This window comes from Pseudopodoces humilis, chromosome 4 (assembly GCF_049639895.1).
Source record: "Pseudopodoces humilis isolate 2021_Gansu_Grassland_sample_001 chromosome 4, ASM4963989v1, whole genome shotgun sequence".
Taxonomy (NCBI): Eukaryota; Metazoa; Chordata; class Aves; order Passeriformes; family Paridae; genus Pseudopodoces; species Pseudopodoces humilis.
The window spans coordinates 49763011-49783070 of NC_142203.1; the positions used below are offsets into that span (position 1 = coordinate 49763011).

The 20060-nt window shown below is 38.5% G+C and overlaps 2 protein-coding genes across 4 annotated transcripts in view; one reads left to right on the forward strand and one right to left on the reverse strand.

The window, feature by feature from the left end:
- Positions 1-1342: 1342 nt before the first annotated feature.
- On the reverse strand, positions 1343-14316 carry LOC102108018 (programmed cell death 1 ligand 1). Of its 3 annotated transcripts, none has more exons than XM_088054361.1 (10): positions 14187-14316; positions 13043-13148; positions 11929-11974; positions 8870-8938; positions 7852-8202; positions 7101-7382; positions 5786-5896; positions 4158-4208; positions 3174-3239; positions 1343-2184 (listed from the first exon to the last, which is right to left on the reverse strand). In XM_088054361.1, exons 4-10 carry the CDS (start codon positions 8922-8924, stop codon positions 2162-2164), a joined length of 939 nt encoding a protein of 312 aa, XP_087910487.1. In that variant the 5' UTR covers positions 8925-8938; positions 11929-11974; positions 13043-13148; positions 14187-14316; the 3' UTR covers positions 1343-2161. The 3 variants fall into 3 exon arrangements, with proteins under 3 accessions (XP_087910487.1, XP_087910488.1, XP_014107713.1); XM_088054362.1 differs by lacking the exon at positions 14187-14316 and adding an exon at positions 13536-13661; XM_014252238.2 differs by lacking the exons at positions 13043-13148; positions 14187-14316 and having other exon boundaries at positions 11929-12282.
- A 4125-nt stretch (positions 14317-18441) lies between these two features.
- PLGRKT (plasminogen receptor with a C-terminal lysine) overlaps positions 18442-20060 on the forward strand; it is a 28284-nt gene continuing 26665 nt past the window's right edge. The window contains exon 1 of the mRNA XM_014252233.2: positions 18442-18575. Within this exon, the coding sequence (XP_014107708.1) occupies positions 18507-18575 (69 nt within the window). The 5' untranslated portion in view covers positions 18442-18506. The remainder of the gene's footprint in view (positions 18576-20060) is intronic.

A 20060-nucleotide genomic window follows, 5' to 3' on the forward strand; every position in this document is an offset into this window, starting at 1 on the left:
GTTCACCTTTGTATTTCAGAGAACTATAAAATAGAGCTTATTTAGTGAGGGCAGGTCTTTTCGCCTTACCTTTTAGTCACCACCTGTCCTGCTTTTCTAAGGAAATAGCAAAATTTTAGGCTTCCCATCAACCACTCAGGGGTTCAAGCGTTGTCATTTTAGAAGTTAGGGTTCAGCTTCAGAATTTATCTTTTTATCCCATCATTTCATTATCTTACTCCTCTGATATACAACACTTTCAACAGTAACTTGACCTTTCTCTTACTGGGAAAAGAGAAATATAATAGTTCCTGCTGTCCAGTTGAGTTTGATAAAGACATTAACTTCAGTCCCATAAAACTAAGCCAGCACTGTTACCAGCACTGCCTTGCAAAGGCTGATAAGAACTGACATGAGAAGACTTCACTTCTATTGTAATATGCACACAACTTGTCCAGTCTCAAACAGGAAGTAGAAAGTGGTCATCTTGACTTGAAAGGGAATTATTTATGTGGTGATATGATTCTAAATTTTTGTGCTGAGTCAGTATTTTGTCTACAAATGGCCCTGGTATTTCAAAAACTCCTCTGCAGATAATTAAAATTTGGCTATCATCTTCAAAGACGCCCAAATTCAAAAAGCACATTGGGAAGCAGGAGGAAATATTCAAGTTCACATGGTAACCTTGTAGAGTTGAATGGGAAGAATCAGTATCAGAATACACAAGGTCTGCAATGAATTAAGGAAATCACTTTGTAGTAACTATTTTACTTAACTGGGATTAAGTACCAACCCCATTATGATTATGAGACACATTTCTCTATTCTACTACACAGGACAGCTTTCTGATATTATTAAACACAGCCTTACATTAGCTAGCTTGAATACTGGCAACAGTGAAAATCTGGCATTTATGAATGAAGACTATGTCCACATTCTTGGGACTACACAATAAAGTATTTATTTTTGACTGAAAATAAAACCTGAGTCCAATGAGATTTCAGTTCTCTGCTATCTGCTCTTTGTGGGAGCCATTAGAGGGAAGTCATGGAGGTAGACTCTCTCCTACACCTAAATCTTAGACACTGTTTGTTCTCAGAAATATGCTAACAGAGCTTACACTACTTCTGATGGGTTAAAGGAAAACAGGAAAAAACACAAGAAAAACAAAATACGTTTTATTAAAAATAATGCAATTGTGAATACTACTGTAATAAATTATTTTCACCTGTGTATGATTCCCCCCCCAAAAAGCTATGCACTTAGCAAAAAAAAAAAAAGTTAATGTAATATAGCAATAACTTGTGAAATGAGATCCAGAAAATCCAGAAACAGGTTTCTTCAGCATTTCTACGTAATCACAAGTGCATGTATTTCATGTCCTAGAAGTAGGTAGATGTTCCTTTTTCCATTTACAAGAAAACAAAATGGCCATCTAAAACACAGGCTGTTCCTCCTAAATGTCCAAAGAATTGTGTTATCCCCAAATCGTAAATCAGAAGAGAAATGAGCAGTAGTGCCAGCTATATCATGAGGAAATTAAATGCCCAAAATGCTTTTCAAAGAAAGATACCAAAAAGTTTAGTATTACTTAATTTCCAAACCATAGTTGCCAAGAGTTTTAAATCATCTTTTTCAGGCTTAGCTGCAAGCATCTGGTATTTTAAGGACCGAAAATGCCCTGTATGTATGGCATCTTGTCTTGTTGCCCCATCATCTGTTTTGACGATCAAAGTATTGAAAAGATTCTTCAGAAGATGGAAAACAGTTTTATGTAGGAAATTGAGAGGTCAGGTGAAGGAAGAAAAAAGGATTCAGAAGATGGCCTATCAAGAACTAGCTATAAAATTAATGATGGTCATAGATGTAAAGTGCTTTACCTGAAAGATATTTTTAATTAAATATCTTTGAAAGACACATTTGCCTAAACTTGAGAAGGTAGAAACTTTGATATTTAAATAAATATCTCGATATCTAGTCACATATACAGAAGCCTGCATTCAATATTTTTTTTATGCTATAGTAATTATTTTAACTTTATTACATTTTTTCCTGTGTTACAACAATATAGATGATTACCAACACACAATAAATACAAAAAATTAATATCCCCTTTCACAGATAAAACACAGAACATTTGACCTATCAAATCTTCACAACAGAGGATCTTCCCCTGCTCTCTCTAGGTCTTCTCAATTTGCATATCTGTAACAGGAAGAATTACATGAAAAAATTATCAAATTACAAAATGATGGAGGCACAGAACACTTCATAGCTTTGGACCCTTTTCCTAGAGCTTGGAGCTAACAGAAAATTTCCTTCATTGTCAAAATAGAAGATCTAAAGTGAAATTAATTAAAAGATCAAACAGGAAAAGAAGATTATCATGGGAGGAAATAAAGTGGTAGTTCAAATATACTAGTGGAAAGTGCTCTTCAGCAAATACAGTGAGATTGCTGTTCCTTAGGTCTCCCTTTCTTTTAAAACCCTTTAAAATTCTTTCAAATACATTTAGTGCTCCATTTGTCAGTATTCCCAGTGGCATATCCCCAGGCCCTAAGTCTTTGGCTTGGAGATCTATACCTGCGGAACCAGCAGGCTTACCTGTAAGTTTACTGTAGTAAAGTGTATCAGGGAGGGATTTGGGATGCAATTAATGCAAGTGATTTAGAAGCCAGCAAGAAAGTGAGAGGAAAAACCTCAATAATTTCACCCTCCTCTTCCACACCACAGAATGCTTCATATATTTGAGATATTTGATCATATATTTTCTTGCTTTGTTGAGACAGAATTGCACAGCTTGAGACCTGCTCAAGTGGCTAGGATGGGTTCTTTTCTCCTTCCTCATTGCCATCACCACCCTTACAGATGTGCATGAACAACTCTTTCAACAGCAAAAGTGCAAGCTGGAAAAAATGACTGGTTTGAGTTGTTATATATCTCCACATTTCCTTTGTATATCTTTGTATCTTTGTATATCTTTACTTTCTATTTTAAAAACTAGATTCATTATTTGATGTAACAAACAGTACCCAATGATTTATGATGGTGAAATTGTACGATACAGAATGGGAGGCTGTATTTCTCTTGAAGGCTCTGTCTGTTGAAAGGAGAGGCTAAATAAACCAGCCTTGAATCAAAGCTCCAGTGACTGGGGATATGCTACTAATTTTTCCTTTGTCATTTATACTTACATTTCAGCTGGCTGTCTTCAAAAGAAGCATCTCTGCAGTCATGTGTATCCTTATCTTTTGACAGCTCTATAAGTAAAGGACATACATATATGCAGCAGTGAGCATAGCTTTAACTTTTCCTATAGTTATTAATCTGTATTAAAACTGCCACCTCAGGCTACTCAGTGACTTAAATGCAGAGCAAGAGATGAGATTAACACCAAATGCCGTGTCTGTTTGGGTAGGCATTCTCAAGAGAGTTTTTCATAGGAAAAATGCCAATGGGCATCATGAACTAATTTTCACATGGCAATTTAAATTTTGTTGGTCTCCAAAAAACCATGCATCAAATTAAAAATAAATCAACCAGCAACCATCCTTAGAGGCAGCAAAAGGATTTTAATCTCTCCTGCTGTAAATATTATGTCTTTTCACTTCATTTCTGTCAGTACCACCTGTTGTGGTGGTACTGGCCTTCCACTGAGCTTTGTTCATAATAAATAGCATCAATATCACAACTCAAAAACTAAAGCTTCCCTGTGTTTCTTTCAATGGGGCCAAACTCTCTGTCACGAATGTTGTGACAGAGACCCTCAAATGCATGCTATGATACTGGAGAAAACAGAGGAATGTGCCAAGTTCAAATTACAGCACAAAGTCTGCACATCAGGATGCGATGCCATTCTGAGGTATTATGTTCCAGGGAGCCTGTCCCATCCTATTGCAGACTTTCCAAAACACATCTGTCCTTTTCTTGTGCATATCAGGAGTGTATCAGTTCCTGGAACAAGTATGCTTTTCTTTCCTATTTTCTTTTCAAAGGATGACACAGTCATTAAAAAACACTCTTCTATTATTTGTAGTTGTTATATAAATGAAGTGTAGAAAGCAAAATCAGAATTGAATTTAAATCTCCATTTGGTTGTCACCAGAACATAGTTTAATTCTCAAGCAATTATTTCCACAAGAATCACACTCTGCTAGGTTTATGTTGCATGTACATACTTGCTGTTGATGAACTCGCCACAGGTGTTCTGTTGCCTATATTTGCTCTAGCTGAAAGAAAAAAGACAAAATTTATTTTAAAAATTTTAATTAAAAAACCACCCAAAATACTTGCTTTAGATCTAATGAGAAACTTAAAATATTAGTGGGAGGGGCACACTTAGCATAGTGTAATCATTTGTTCTCAAAACACTAAATTTCTTCAAAAACTTAAAAATAAATTCTTCAGTGCACCCAGTCTGTTGGTTTCCTTTCCTTTTCTGGTTTCTAAGCTGGAACTCCATTGATACTATACACTAACAACACTGGAAAATATTTGTTCAAATGGTTTCCCACTACATCTTTTCATCCAGAATTTGAAGATATCAGAAAACAGGGAACAAAGAGAAGATCATATTGTCAGTGCTTTATGAGGGGGAATATGGCCACACTTTGAGAAGATTCTGTTCTGAAAAAATCACTTGTCTGGTAATCCAGGATATCTTATGGTTTAAGACAAAAACCTGTTGTCAGTAGTTTAGCTTTGGAATCAACTTGCAGTTTACCACACACACACCTGTATGTGTGTTTATATAGATGGATATGAAACCTAATGTGATATACGTTATCACATATACACACATAAACAATAAATATTAGTCAGGCAACCTAAGAAACTTCTGACCTTCACTGAAATCCCCCGTGGGATTCTTTTGAGCAGTCAAGGATTTTGCTGTCCCTTCTTCCACTTTCAAGTTCTTCTCCTATTTCGGTAGTGTTCTTAGGGCAAGTATATTCTTATACTTGCTGGGTTATCTACAGGCTTTCTGCAGCCTGTTAGAATCACCTTCAAGCCTATTAGGCTTATGAATACTTCTCAGGACGTTTCCGCAGCCACACCCCCCTCCCCCACCCAACCTATGAAAGAAAAATAAATTAATAGTACTTCCTTCAGTTTAAGTAACAAGTTTAAACCTTTTTTTCTTTTTTATTTTGGGTGGTAACTATATTCTTTTCATACTCAGATAACTTAAAAATTATTTCTCCAAGTTTTTGTTCTGTTAGCTAGCAAGTGAAAACAAATTATTGCCAGTTCTTCAGCTTTTCAACATACTGGGATGCTGAAAACATCCAATATTAATTCATGAAGTGAACTGAGGAAGCTCAAAACTTAGAAAGGAAATTAATGTAATGGTGTGAAGACTTGAGTGAGAATATTCTCTTAAAAAAGCAGGTGCTTACAGTGAAATTTTTCAGAGAATGAAGAAAAAGAAGCACTAAAAAACCTCCAGTATCCTGTCTGTTACCAGCATTCTGGTCTCCAGACAAAAGGGAGGATACAGAAGAGGAATCTTCAAATTCCAGTAGGTAAAAAAAAAAAATGCTTTGATGTTGGAATAGGTCAGACACTAATCTTATTGCTATACATCCTTATCTATAAGAAAGATTAATAGACATGCATGGGGAAGTGGTTTGTGAGGGGCTGATAACCTGTTTCACTCTGTCAACTTGCTAGTATCTACTTAGGTCCAGCAAAAAAAGAGAAATAAACAATGTGGTAAAAAATTGTCTCATTCCACTCAGCAAGGATGAATTAACAGAGCAGATTGATAATAACTGAGATACTCTAAAACAAATAATTTGCATACCTTTTATTATGCAGAGCAGAAATAGAAGTCCTGATCCAACAAAAACAGTAGCAATGAGAGCTGCTCCAACAAAGCGTCTGCTCTCAGTCTGGAGAATGCCATCAGTTGAATCTTCAAGAAAAATGAGTGGGGGATAGGACATTACATAATTGCCTTAGATCTTCCCTTTGCCTTTCATTTTCACAGTATAATTTTTGTTATGAGCAGTTAAGACATGATAACATTATAGATTGTGTCTAAGGTCAGGTTCTAATGGTGCACTCAACACTTTTTTCAAATAAAGCGGAGGGTAGGAGGGAGATAGAACATTATATATGTCTTTGTTCTTTGCATTCTATGTGATAGTGCCTTTGATCTCATCAGAATTCTGCTTGTCAAAGCGCTACATCTGGTTCAGTTTCCCATCAGGATTACAGGAAAAAGCTAATTGATAAAGAGGACAGAGAGTTCCTTTCATCTGGTAAACCTCTCAATGCAATGGGTAAATGATCTCCTTGAATCCCTGATATTTTTCTTGTTAAAATCAAACTTGCCCGTTGAAAGAATGACTTGGCTTTCTCACTCCAACCTGCCTGTTTCAAAGTCTTGTCAGATCCAAAAAGTGTACCTACACACGTGTTTTTAAAACTAGGTGGTGAACTGGACCAGGGAAATTACCTAAGTAACAGTCTGACAAAGAGAAATACTATTTTTGAGATGGATCAGGTCTCCAGTGTGGTTGGAAACATATCGGGCTACAATGCAGAAAAGAAGAATCAAAAGCAAAAGCAGCAGAAGAACTGCCCAGTTCAAAGTTTAATTAGGAATGGTATTGGTCTTGTCCCTGTATGAGTTTTCCTTCAATTCAGACTTTATGAGGAAAAAAAAATCGTTGTACAATAAGTTAATTTTAAATATGCTCAAAGCAAAGGCTGTAGTGGCAGGAAAAGACCATATTGTTCAAGTTTATGTGACAGTAATCATCAACAAAATAGAATATTCTTGGAAGATCTGTTGAATTTATATGTGAGGATTTAATTTCCAGGTGCTGAGCTGCATGTCTTCCAAATAATGGAACTTTTTTAAAATTTAGATTCTATTTCCACATACATGCAGGTCACACACAATTCCTGTCTTTAAATTCTGACCACACATGCAAGATGAACATGTTAGTATGGTGAAAGTATAAATGAATAACAAAACTTAATGATACAGTTACTTCTTTAAAGCCTCTTCAAAATTAGGAAAGAGAAACAAATCATGGCTGATTCAACTGGGACAAAATTACATTAGCACCTTGAAGTGTACTACCATAAATGAAATTTAGAAGTGTTACCTGCTATGTGTAAAATGGCAGATGTATTTTCTTGCAGCTCTTTATTCCAGAATATGCAGTAAAAAATCTCATCAATTCCACTTTTGATTGTAAGGGTGCTTGTCACACGGTACAACTGGTCACTTCCAGTTTCAAATCTTGTGTTTGCCTTATCAGTCAAATCCTCATAGTTTCTGTTTTGCCATATCACTTCAGCTTCTGGGTATCCCTCTGACTGACATGTCAACCTCCATTCATTGTATCCTGTGCTCACCACTCCTTGGTGTATAATTCTGTAAGGAGCTAAACAATTGGGGAAAAAAAAAAAATCATCAGCTACAGGAAACTAGAACAACAGTCTGTATAAAAGGCAAGACACCTTTTTTCCTAGCCCCCAGGGTAAAGTTTCAGCTTGGATTTTGACAGGAAAAGTAAGTAACACTATTGTGGCAGTAACTGAAGGTACAGGATTTATTACAACTTTGATGTGGTTTAGAAAGCTCAGTAGGTGTTATGCTCTTTGTACTGTCTACATGATTTTGCAGCCCTATTCCTTACATGTCTTTGGGGGCTTAAAGGACAGAACACAGATTCAGCCGTGCAGTGCACAGACAGAAGTGCCAAGTTATACAGCTGCACAAGCACAATCAGACACCTCCTGTCTCTGATGAGGTTTCTTTAACTGCTAATCCAGGTATGTCTTACTTCAGGATCTCCTCTGAAATCTTTTAAGAACATCAGAGTATTGAACCTCTGGTAGTAGCACACGCACCCACAACTTTCAGATGGATTGTCTTGTAGTCAGCTCCCCCATAGACAATAACACAGCGGTAAATGCCTGCATCTCTGAGCTTCACATCAGTGATCTGAAGGAGAGACTGTCCCAAGTTCAGATTCTCTTTCAACAATTTTATTCTTCCCTTAAAGTCACTGTGCTGGTTTTTGAAGTCTTCCTCTCCTTTGTGAAGTACATAAACCTGCTTCAACTCATCTTTCTTTTCCCAGCTGACACTTAAATCTCTAAAATCTAATTTTCCATTCACTGGAAATGTGCATTCCATGGTCACATTGTTCCCATGTTCCACAGTGCAGAGTGACTGGGGAGCTTCAACAGTGAATAAAGCTGAAAAACAAAATTTGGAAGAAAACTCAGTTTTACAATAATACGCCTAAATCTTTGAAATCCTCTCTTACCATATCCATAGGAAATTTTAAGGACCAAAGTACCTGCAATGTTCTGAAAAGTTAAACATTTTGGTATGTGTGACAAAACACAAGACCTATGCTGTATGCACACACAGCAGACATTTATATGTGCAGACACCTGCTTTGTGCACACACGCAGTGTGATGCTGTACTAAAACCAGTAAACTGTATATGCAAAGCCCCTCAGCTGTTTGAGAACACTGCCATGGTAACACACATTTGTGCCTCCAACGGGAATGTTCTGTTTCTATAAATGCCAATTGTTTTTACTCAAAATATTAAAGATTATACAATTCCTAGGTTTGGTAGAGCCTAGAAAACCTTTTTTGTAATGCCAATGGTACCTTGTTTGAAATGGTGCCTCTGCTGGAACACTGACAGGGATTTTAACCTGGCCTCATAAAAATACATGCATTCAGCTTAACGTAAAACCATGCTTAGACCTTCTTACTTAAAACACAGAGGAAAAAACCTCAAATGGCAGCAGCTGAAGGAAAACTGGAGAAATTAACATTTCTGTGCTTATATATTGAAGGAAAACATACTAAAGCAATTCTACTGCTTTTTAAAACTTGACTTCTTACCATTTAGGAAATGCCAGTAGAATAAAAATATATACAAAAACAAAGGCCTTCCCATGATGTAGATTGAACCTAAAATGATAAGATAATAGATAAGTATAAATACATACTCATTTTCTGATTTGCACTGTCAAATACACTTTATAGTCAGTCCACACAAAGATCTGGACAGAAGACACTCAATTCCATCCTATTTAAAAACAGGATGAAACTGCACCCAGTGGATAATCAGGCATCTTTTCTTCCTGCATGGGTGGGTCCATGTTTATTTGCTTTAAATGTTCCTTCTTGCCTATGGCTAAATAGATGTTTTATGATCATATGTTGATTAGTAAATAAGTACTCACAAATACCCGATTGTTCTGCTAACTGTAGTGGGGAATGTTGCTCCTAATGGGAGAATGGAAGAATTTTCTATACTCAGTGCAGGGAATAGAACTTGGTTCTTCCCCACCTGTTTGCTTTACTTTAACATACTGTGAATTCACCCTGCTTTTTTACTGTGGTCCCACAGTACGTATCAGAAGGCTCACAAAGTTACATATATTGTGAAAAAAATTCATGCAGTAGTTCATTTCATAACATGTATTTATGCAATAACAGCTATTTATTAACTATTCACACAACAGCGCCTTTGTAAAACAGTGACAAAGCCAGTCAATCTACAAGCAGAATCTATTGCCTTGAATTTCTGCTGCTTTAACTCTGAATACACAATCCAGAGTTAATAATACTCTGAATACTCATTTCACTTTTCTGTCAGAAGTTTTTCCACTCATTACTGACATAGGTTTTCTAGTCCTACACAACATTTTAAAGTGCTTATTAAAATCAACTCATACATTTAATCTTCACACACCCACTGTTTTTGGTAAATCTGTGTTTCAAGTCAGAACAATAGTGATATCCAGTAATGCCATCTTTTTTCAAATTACTGTTAAGAAAAATTCAAACACCATAACGGATATCTTTCATGAATACAGAAAATGATAGGGTTTTTTTTTCTAAATAAAGTCCTAATTTTGGATACCCAAACATCCACAAAAATACGGAAGGATTGCCTTTAGCTGTTTCCCAGTCATAGTTTCAGAATCTGTATTAAAAATAAGACAACTGTAATACCCATGACACTTCCCAACTGACAAAATTGTACCTTGACTGTCATTCTTCACCATTTTTATAAGAAGTTTCATCCTTCTTTCTCTGATCATCATTTTTAAGATAGTGAGAAAACAATATTGTCCTGAATTCATAAGACACATGTGCCTTTACTTTGCTGTGGCTTAAGGGAACTGGACTCCTTATAACTGTTTGATTCAAGCTACTTCTTTTCCTCATATTGCAGCTGCCTGATCTCAATAGCTGATTTGCAGCAGGCAATGTATATGGAGCTGAGAAAGGAAGGCAATCTAATACATCATTGACAATGTAAGCATGGTCTGAAAACAGCTGCAGAAAAAATATAAAGAAGATTCTTAAGGTGCAAGAAATGATTAATTGATAAATCCTCATTTAATTTATGATAGGCTTCATAAAGTGGTTAGGTACCAGACTTATTCTGATATATATATATATATTCTGGTTCACTGGCGGGAGTAACTATGACTCTCTTAGCATCTCAGGTTTCGTATGTTGCTAGCTGGGCTCAGCTGCAGAAGTCACGCCTCCATGTGGCCCCGCCGGATAGCCGTAACCGGTGAACCAAGTTGACTCTCTGCCCTGGTGAAATGGAGAGTGGGGAATAGCCATCCTGACCCCTCCCCTAACATGCACGATGTACAGGGTAACGTTTGCGGTAACGTTATCCTCGTCTGCTGGCTAAGAGCAAACATCTTCACAGTCGGAATCGTTGGTCATACCATCGACCCCAAGCCCTTCCTCCCAACAGTGGTGGTGACGCTGGGTAGGTTAGGGTGGTTCCACCAGGGACCAGGGACGCTGTTTCACACCAGGGCCAGTTTGTGGGCAAGGAATTGATCCAGCAGCTCTTGCTTTACAGACAACTGTGCAGCAGGGCATAACCCCATTCCGTGTACCCATCCATTTAACCCAACTCTAAAGTTGGTAGGATGGGAGTTAACCGGTGATCCCAGGACTGCCACATTCCAAGTCGCACGCACCAGGGGCATCGAGCGGTGGTGTCCTGGGCAAAGCCAGGCCTCTGGGGGACTGTACGCCAGCAGAGGTGAGAAGGGGACACATTTTTGCTGTACAGGGCCACGTCACTGGTTGTGTGCAGTTGTCCTGGGCTTGAGTTCTTGTAAGATCCTTATCCTTTTGGTGCAAATCTACTGATTTGCGACCACAGTGGACGGGCCACCGTCACTTAACCCGGAAAAGGTGCACACACTTTACCATGCGTGTGTTCGATAAATAGCCACAAGTGATGTGCTTGAAAGCACTAGAAAATTGCAGCCCAATCCTATGGGTCCCCAAGAGCTTTTCTGAACACATACGCATTGGAATGCCTCCATCATGATTCCTCTGCTTGAGTAACGAGCACTCCAGACCATCAACTAAGCTCCAAAGTAAAGCTTCTCAAACAATATAGAGATACACCAACCTCACAAATGTGCCATAATAACAAAAAAAAAAAAAAAAATCACCCTTATTATGGGGACAAGCCTGCCCCTGAGTGGGTATTGTGTACTACCCATGTCAGAATGACCAGAGCACACTCTGAATACCTTTTCTGAGCACACTCAAAATACCTTTCTTTTTTTTTTTAAGTACAGACTATAGACTGCTCAGTGCAAAGCAGACTGCCTGAACTAGTACACTACCTGAAGCAAACAGTATGTGCATTATAGTCAGGATACTGAAAGATACCCATACTCCTGCCTGCAACCCCTATCTAACTTTTTGACAATAAAACTGAATGTTGGCAGGATCTCCAAGAGAGGTGCTCTGATTAACTCCTGGAAGACAGATGACAAGTTAGCTTTTATAGTCCAAAAACCTATGTTTATGTCCTGCAATTGCTGAGATTTGTCAGCATGCTTTCTCCCACTGTAGAAGAAAACAAGCTTTACAGTACAAAAAGAAGTATGACTATTACTTACAATTTCTTCAAGACTGAGAAAGTTTGCTGCTGTATTCAATTTTTCACTTTCAGAGGGAAAAAAATGTAGGTCCAGGTCAAATCCAGGTGCGCATGTGAAAAGAAAACCACAGCAATAACCATTATAGAACCTTCTCCTGTTTCACCCTGAGCAGAAGGATCCTTTGGATCAGTTTGAGACCTTGATGTCAAAGTCCTTTATGAAAGTTATCTGCTTGCTGTTTTTCTTATAGAACCTAATACAGTGTCCTTTTTGTCCTCCTGCTAGCTTCCAACATCTGTGGCAAATAGTTTTTTAAAAGCAAAATATATTCACTCTGCAAGTTGCTCCTCAGTACTGCTGCTGCATGTTTCTGCCACAATCAAATAAAAAAGACAGGAAAACCAGAACTATTTGTCAAAAGACTTCATGTGACAGCTTAAATGTTGATGTAACTACACCTACTTCTTTAGGAAACTTCCCCATTATTGGAAAGTTCCCCAGCAGGGAAAATTCTGTATTGCCAACAGTGGCTCACTGTAACCAAAGACATAAATGTTGAAAAAATTAGAACATAAATTGACATAGGCATTTTAAGAAACATGTAATTCAGTCAAAGCTGTGTCTGAGTACCAGTCCTTGGAACAACAATTCCAAGTGACTATCCACAAAGTCAGGATCCCTAAGTAATTAATCTCAAGAAGTGCCAAACAGCTGCTAACAACTAGAACTTTCTACACAACTTTCTCATTTCTGTAAAGGTCATAGGAATAGGAATAATGTAGGAATAACAGGAAAAGCATTTCCTACCCTCCTCTTGTAAAGACAGACACTCTCTTCCCAAGATTTGGACACAATTAAAGCCCCTTGCCTTGCCACTATGTAGTGAAAGAAGAGTTCTTAATCTTATGGACTACATTGGCAAAAAATAGAGAGCACTAGCTTTTTAATTTTCTTGTTTCTAGAATTCATTTAAGAACACAGAACCTCTCCCCTCGCCCCAAGTGTTAGAAGCAAAAGGATGTACTCACATAAACTTGTAGACTGTAGTGGGAGAACCAAGTCAACAGCACAAAATACAACTGTAAACATATGTTTCAATGCAAATTCATTCTCTTAAGTTGTCTTCACATACCTCAGAAAAGGGTTGAAATTCTGAGAAGAGTTAAAATATTGTGAAATGACCACTGCGAAAATTTTCAGTGTTTTCTTCTTTCCACTTGACAGCTTGCTCACAGTATCTGTCATGGAAGAAAAACCACATAATGTACAAAACTGATTAAGGTTAGTGTTTTTACTTGATGTGTGAGATGAATGTGGAAACAGTGGTATATAAAATAGCTGAATGTAACATTTGGGTTGTAACAACCTGAAACTACCTTAGGAGATTGAGGGGGTGGCTATCCACAGCAGGTGAGATAGATAAATGTTAATTTCCACACTGGGTTTTTTCCTACTCTTACAAATAGACTAAATTATATTGTCTCAGTAAAGGGAAAAAAAAAAAAAAAAAAAAAAAAAAGGTGTAAGAGAAAGAAACTGAAACCCATTTATGTGAGATCAGAGAAGCTGCTAGTGTAGTGACCTTTCAATGCCAGGAAATTAGTTGTCGCTTTTTCATTGCTTACCTCGAGGTCACATGGCTGCATTTTCCATGTGAATGTGTAGCAGCAAATAAAAGACCAGGACAGATGGGGTTCGTTTTGTTGAGTCTCTTTTTGTTCTTATTGCTTAATTTTGTTGTATATACACTTATACTCCTATATATATACACAATACACATCTACATGCACACAAGCACATTTTACTGCAGAATTCTACACTGTGGTGGTGGGGTTTGAGTTTTGGGTTTTTTCCACCTGTTTTGCAACAAACTTCCCAGACACCTATCTCAGTCCTGCCTGTCACCGGGCATTCCCAAGGACAGCAAATGCCTTTGCTGAGGGCGCACCCGGGCAGGCTCGGGTGGTCGCCTGGGGGCGGGATGAGATCGGTGCAGCACCGGGAGGGGCTGCGGCTGCCGGCAGCCCCGCGCCCCGCAGAGCTGCGGTCCGGCTCCTCTCGACCCGGGGCTTCCTCCGCGGCCGCCGAGGCTGTGGGGAGCGCAGCATCTCCCGCCCCACCTCAGCCCGGCTTCTGTCGGACAGGTGTGTTACCTCCCGGCCCCGACCCCCGGCTGCTGGTGTGCCGGCCGTGGCAATGCCGGGAACTGCTCCCGGCCGCAGCCCTTCGCGGAAACCCGTCCCGAAAACCCCCAGCGCCGTGCTCCTAAGCCTTACTTTTCCCAACGCCTCAGCCGTGGCGGAGCAGGGAGCTCTCCAAGCAGCTTGTCTGTTCCTGAAAGTCGAGAGCTGTAGGAAACAAAACCAAAAGCGGCATCAGTACCAACACTCCTACCCTATCCTGCTTCCCTTACCTTTCCTTATCCTTTCGTTTTTAACATGGTGAGATCACTTTATTCACTTGCTAAACGGGTAGCTTACATGTTTGATATGTACACATGGGGAGGATGACTGGTGTCAAAGGAAATTGACACAGTATTCAGGATACTGTGAGTATCCAGTATCCAGGATATCCGTGAGTTCCAGGAGCTGTGTCCAGAGACAAAGAAGCAATTTATTGAAATAGCTTTGTTTCCTTCCACTAAAGGAGCCTTCCAGGAGACGAACCTCCAATTTAATTACGTGATAATACAATCTGGAAATACAATGCTGTGTATAGTTTCTTTGCTGCAATAATATTTCTTATGAAACATAATGCTAACAAGCTCTCAGCCACAACTCTTCCGCAAAAAGGTAACCCTGAAATAAGAATGTTACTCAGGATATTACCAAAGAACCAAAGAACCATTGAGAGAATGGTTTACTAATGAGTATATTTACAGGGTGAAATATAAATAATGTACAAAATTGTAATGCATGGTAGTATACACATCTCAGAGATGTGTACTGAAGGAAAGGAAGGACAGCCTATGCTCTCTATGCCCTAAGTATCAGGTACTGCCACCTGCAGTTTGTAGTTAATGGTTTTGTGGGCCATAAGCCATCAGGTGGCTGAGAAACCACAGAAATCCCTACCTGGAAGCCATTGGGTTTTCTGTTGATACAGCACATTGATATGGAGATGTTGAACAACAATCAGTGTAATCATGTTCAAATCTTCCAAAACTCTATGAATCCCTCTGAAAGATGGCTATAGATATTAGGTTACGCAATTAAAAACTCCTCTGCACACCCCTCACACACACCTCCAGAGAGACAATGACTGCTACCCCTGCAGCTTCCAGGCCCTTCCCAGGGGATATCAGCCCAACAGAGACAAATCTCCACAAGCACAGAGGAGTAACAGAGGAAGCTCATATTTTAATAAGCTTCAAATAGTTTAGCAATAAACATGACATTTGTAAATGGCAAATTTACTGACGCAGCTGTGTGGTGTACGTGAATTACAAAACAGTCACAAAACCAGACAAAATAGTCATAAACCAAGCTGTGAAGTTTCTTTCCAGTAAGAACAAAAAATGACTGCAAAAACATTCCCAGAATGAAGTGGAAGCTTCTAGTTTATGATAAATGCTTTAAGGTAACTAAGAAGACCACATAACATAGGGACTCCCCCTACAGCAAACAAAAAATGCTCTGTGAAAGCTACAGGTTTATCTTAGCTCTCTGTAGTTGCTAAGATTTTTCTTCACACAATTCCTATTTTCAGAAGTCAAATAATAAAAGAAAAAAGTAGGTAAAAATCTCCAAGGTTGAAATCATCTTTCTTCATTAATGTAAAGTATTAGAAATCTGGATTGTTTTGCTGGACATTCATTCCTAAAATCTAAAAAACCAACCAAACAAAAAAAGGTTATTGTCACAAGTGAAATAATTAGTTATTATGGGGTTAAAATGTCTTATAATTATCTATGTTTACAGTCAGTACACTTATAGTATACTTAAGTAAATATACTATGGTAAAACAAGGAAATTGGCTTCCTAAATACTACAAATTCAGGACATTGATCTGTCTTTCTTTCAAACTATTTTGATTGATAGATTTTGGAATTTAATTTTGTAGATAATCTTTAGAGTTCAATGAAATCAATCAGGCAGACTGATACAGATATAATCTACTTTCCAGATACTAGTTCTACAGGTTATCTCTAGCATATGTTTCCTTCTCAGTCTGGATTTTATAATTGAAGAGAATAATAAATTGTTTAACATCCAAATAATTTTGGTAAAATTCAAACTGATGCATTCAAGTGCACTATATATAAAGATAAGAGGAAAATGCTTGCTTTCTTTCAAATATTTCTTCTGGTTCTAGTTCTATGTTCCTCTTTCTTCCTCATCATGTAAAAAACCACAAATAATTACCCAAAACATATCTGCATTGGCATAAATTGTAACTATTTCCATTTTCAGTTAACTCAGGGGTTTTTTTGTTAGGTATCACAATTCCAACATTTCCAAAGTTCAATTATTTTTAGACCAGCTGTTTGTGGAGAAAATACATCTTATAGTTTAATTAGTTTTAAAAATATGACAAGAACAAAGGAGACATGACTGCCTGTCTAATGACTGCCAGATTTGTGTTACTATGAAACGTCTTTATGACTGTGCATGGGTCTTTTGTAATAGCAGCAATATCTGTAGCTTACTGGAGTAGGGAAACACTGCCTGCCTTCAAAAATGCTGACAATCTAACAACACCATGCAATACATGATGCTGTCTGATTTTTTTTCTGTGGTCTCCATACCATGACCTGACATGGGAATTGGAACAGGAGAGGCTATGTCCCCCAGTGTGGTGCCATGAATATTGACAATATCAGTGAAATCACATAATTCAGCACATTCCTGGAACTGCAAGTGGTACCAACAAAGAGAGGCAAGAGCTGCAGCCCCTGCTGCAGGTTGGGCTCCTGTCTGTGTTTTCACTCTGATATAGCTCTATCCAGCCTCCCTTCCACAGGCGTGAATCACAGTAGCTTCTTCTGCCCTATGGAAACTGGCCTTCATTTTCTATGCTACTTCTTAAATCCTAGATCCTACTTCAGAAACCAGTGCTGTTTCCCTAGCAATAAGTCACAGTTCTGCCCCTCTCTCCCTTATCTGTTCCTGTATTACTGAAATCTGCTGCCCCATCGTGGTAAGCCCTCCACAGAAAGCAAGTCTTTGCACAGAGGTCTGCCAGAGCTGCAGTACAGAGATCTAGTGCACTCTGAAACCTGTCTCCTCAAGAAAAGATTTGGACAGAACAAAATGGTTTGCTTGGTTGCAAGGGGCTCAGTGGCTGAAGATGGATGTATCTTTGGTAACCTGCTTTGAAAGAATATTATATTCTCACAAATTTATCAGTGGGACACCCATCAATCACAATTCCCTCTGATGAAGTCTAGTTAAATACCTGTCAGTGGCTGCAAATGCAGTAGTGCCATCTTGCGTGCAGCTGGAGTATACCAAGAAATTTCTCTCCTGGATCTCTACTGCATCAGAGATCCGAGGGAGAAATTAAATACTTGCTAAATACTTGAAAAAGTCACAGATATTTTCAAATTATCACTGAAATAGCTCAAATTCTTGGGAGTTATTTACTTCAAGTTCTTTACTTCAAGTAAAAATGCTAAACGAGTTTCCATAACAGAAAATTAAGTATTTTTTTCTTACTTTTCTCTCATTTTTGCTCTACCAATAATAAAAAAAAAAAAAGGGAGGGAGGAAAAATGGGAGGACAGCTGTCTTCTCAGTATTTTTTTAAACAAAGCTATTTGAAAAATTCCTGAATTAAAAAATAAGTCTTGGCAAAACCAACATTTTCAAGTCAAAGTGTCAGCAGATTGAATGAGCAGACTGTTTCTGAAAAAAACATGAATTCTTGTGGTAAGACAAGATGTCAAATTGCATTTGCAATTATGAGGTGGTGTTTGAAGTGCTGTGTATCCTCATAGACTCAAAACCAAAAAAAAAACAAAAACAAACCTGGAAAACTGAGATACTCTTTAGTGCTAAAAGAATTACGGATATTAGAGCGTGGTGCTAATATAACCAGGCCTGTAGGTTTGATCCCCATATGGGCCATTCACTTAAGAGTCGGACATAATTGACCCTTGTGGGTTTCTTCCAACTCAGAATATTCTGTGATTCTGTAATTCTAGCACTTTTTTTTTTTTTTTTATCATTCTTAAAGGCCAACTGACAGAGCATAATTTCTGACTCAATATTTTTAAGTATGAAAATTTAGCTTCTTTGGATTTCAAAGCCAGCCTGTAATTATGGATGATGATGCCATGAAAACGTTCTGACACATAGGCCGAGCAAGATAAGAAGCATTAAGCGACAAAGGCATTTTTAATTCTTTTCCTTGTTGATTTACATGTACTGCCTAGATACATCACACCCGAGTGGTGAGCCTACCAGGGCCCGTGTGTCTATTCGTAGGGGATTCTTCAAATTTCTTGGGACAGTTTGTACGGCCGAAAGGGAAGAGGGAAGAGGGGGCGGGACGCAGGACATGCTCCTCCCGGGGGCGGCTCTCCTCACCGCTTCACCAGGTTCTCCCGGCTCGCTGGCGTCCCCCGTGTCGTGTCTGCTCCCCTGCAGGGCGCGATGGGGTTCGTCCTCTCCAAGGCCATGAACGACAGCCTGAAAGGTCAGCAGGAGTTTATGCGGCTCCAGGTAATGGAGAGGCTGGCGGCGGTGCGGGAAGCACTCCCACGGCTCGCTGCCCGCCCGGGCCCGGGGCTGGGCTGGCAGCTTCGCCTGCTGAGCTTTGCTCTCTTGCCAGAGTTAAAGGTGCTCCATTTGCGCGCTCCGCCACTTCCCGTGTGCTGCAGGTTCGGGTGTGTAAAGCACCAGTTCTCCGTGTCGAAGGACTTCCTCAACAGTCTGCCTTAATAAACTGTAAAAGTGGAAACTTTCATTAAAATAGCCAGACCCTAAAAACAGTTTTGTAAATATACTTTGGAAAGTACATTTATGCTCAAGTTGGGCTGTGTTACTGCGCTGTAACTCTGCAGTGTTAAGAAACATGCATATATTAAAGCAAATCAGTTATAGTGGAGCTGCTGAAACATGGATCTTATACTCTTAAAATACATGAGTTAAATGTTTCAACTCATCCACTATAAAAAAAAAAATCTTTAAAACAATCCTTTCTTTAAGTTCAGCCAGATAACTATAACTATTCATTGTTCTAGAAACCTCAGACTAGGGCATGGGATGTTTTATTCCCTCTCATAAAATAAGAAAACGGCAGCAGAGGAAAAAAGAAAACAGTTTGATTAAGGTTCAGAAAGTTGAGCAGACCAACAGTATAGCACTAGCTTTCTGATTTGTTGTTAAGTATCTTGTAACTTACTCATAATATTTATATACTAGGTGCTGGAATGAAATCTGAAGGATTTAGCTGGTTTGTTTCTTTAGTTTTGCAATTAAATTGAACATAGGTTAAATTTTTAGAATGTTTAGTGATGGATGGACTTCCAATTTACTAAATTGCCAGTAGGTGGCATATTCTAGTTTACAAAGCAGTGTGTAGATCGTAGGTTTTGTATGATCACAAGTAAACTACACTCTGAAGGTGACCTTTGAAATGTGACTAAGAAGAAGAAAGATAGCATAAGGAAAGATGATATAATAAAACAGTGGATAACTCATAAATATTCAAAGAAAAAGAAAAGCAGCCTTTTGCACGGCTTTTAGACATTGTTTTCTGTCTGTGCTGTGTTACGTGTTTCTTAGATGCAACCACAAGTTTTGTGTACAAATTTATTTTTTTTTCTTCCCTCCTGCACAGAGATGTTCCTCCCATCCCCAAGGTTTTGGAAATCCAAATAACAGGAAGGTTTTCAGTTTGACAGATTGATAGGGAAATTCAAGTGGAAGCTTTCTTCTCTGTTCGGCAAACAGAGTTGAGGAAAGAGCTTGAATTCCAGCTAACATTTGTAGGTAGCTGCAGACTTCGAGTGCCAGTCTTTGCCTTGGCTAGTTCTATATCAAATGCTCAGGCATTTATAAAAAACAAACTTTGAGGGCAGTTCAGAATGACACATAACATTTTTGCAACTTGTTCTTTGGTATCTTCCCCTGCATTGTATTTCTTCTTTTTGACAATAGTTATGGTCAGAATAGTACATTTCTTTCTAGCACTACCAACACCTG

Bases quoted from the DNA above. Each gene is read 5' to 3' on its own strand.
- LOC102108018 (XM_088054361.1), bottom strand. From the start codon at position 8,924: ATGGGAAGGCCTTTGTTTTTGTATATATTTTTATTCTACTGGCATTTC. The intron at 5,897-7,100 runs GTAACACTTCTA...TTTTTCTTGAAG, and splicing joins TGCCATTTTACACATAGCAG to ATTCAACTGATGGCATTCTC. The intron at 3,240-4,157 runs GTATGTACATGC...CTTTACTTATAG, and splicing joins GGCGAGTTCATCAACAGCAA to AGCTGTCAAAAGATAAGGAT.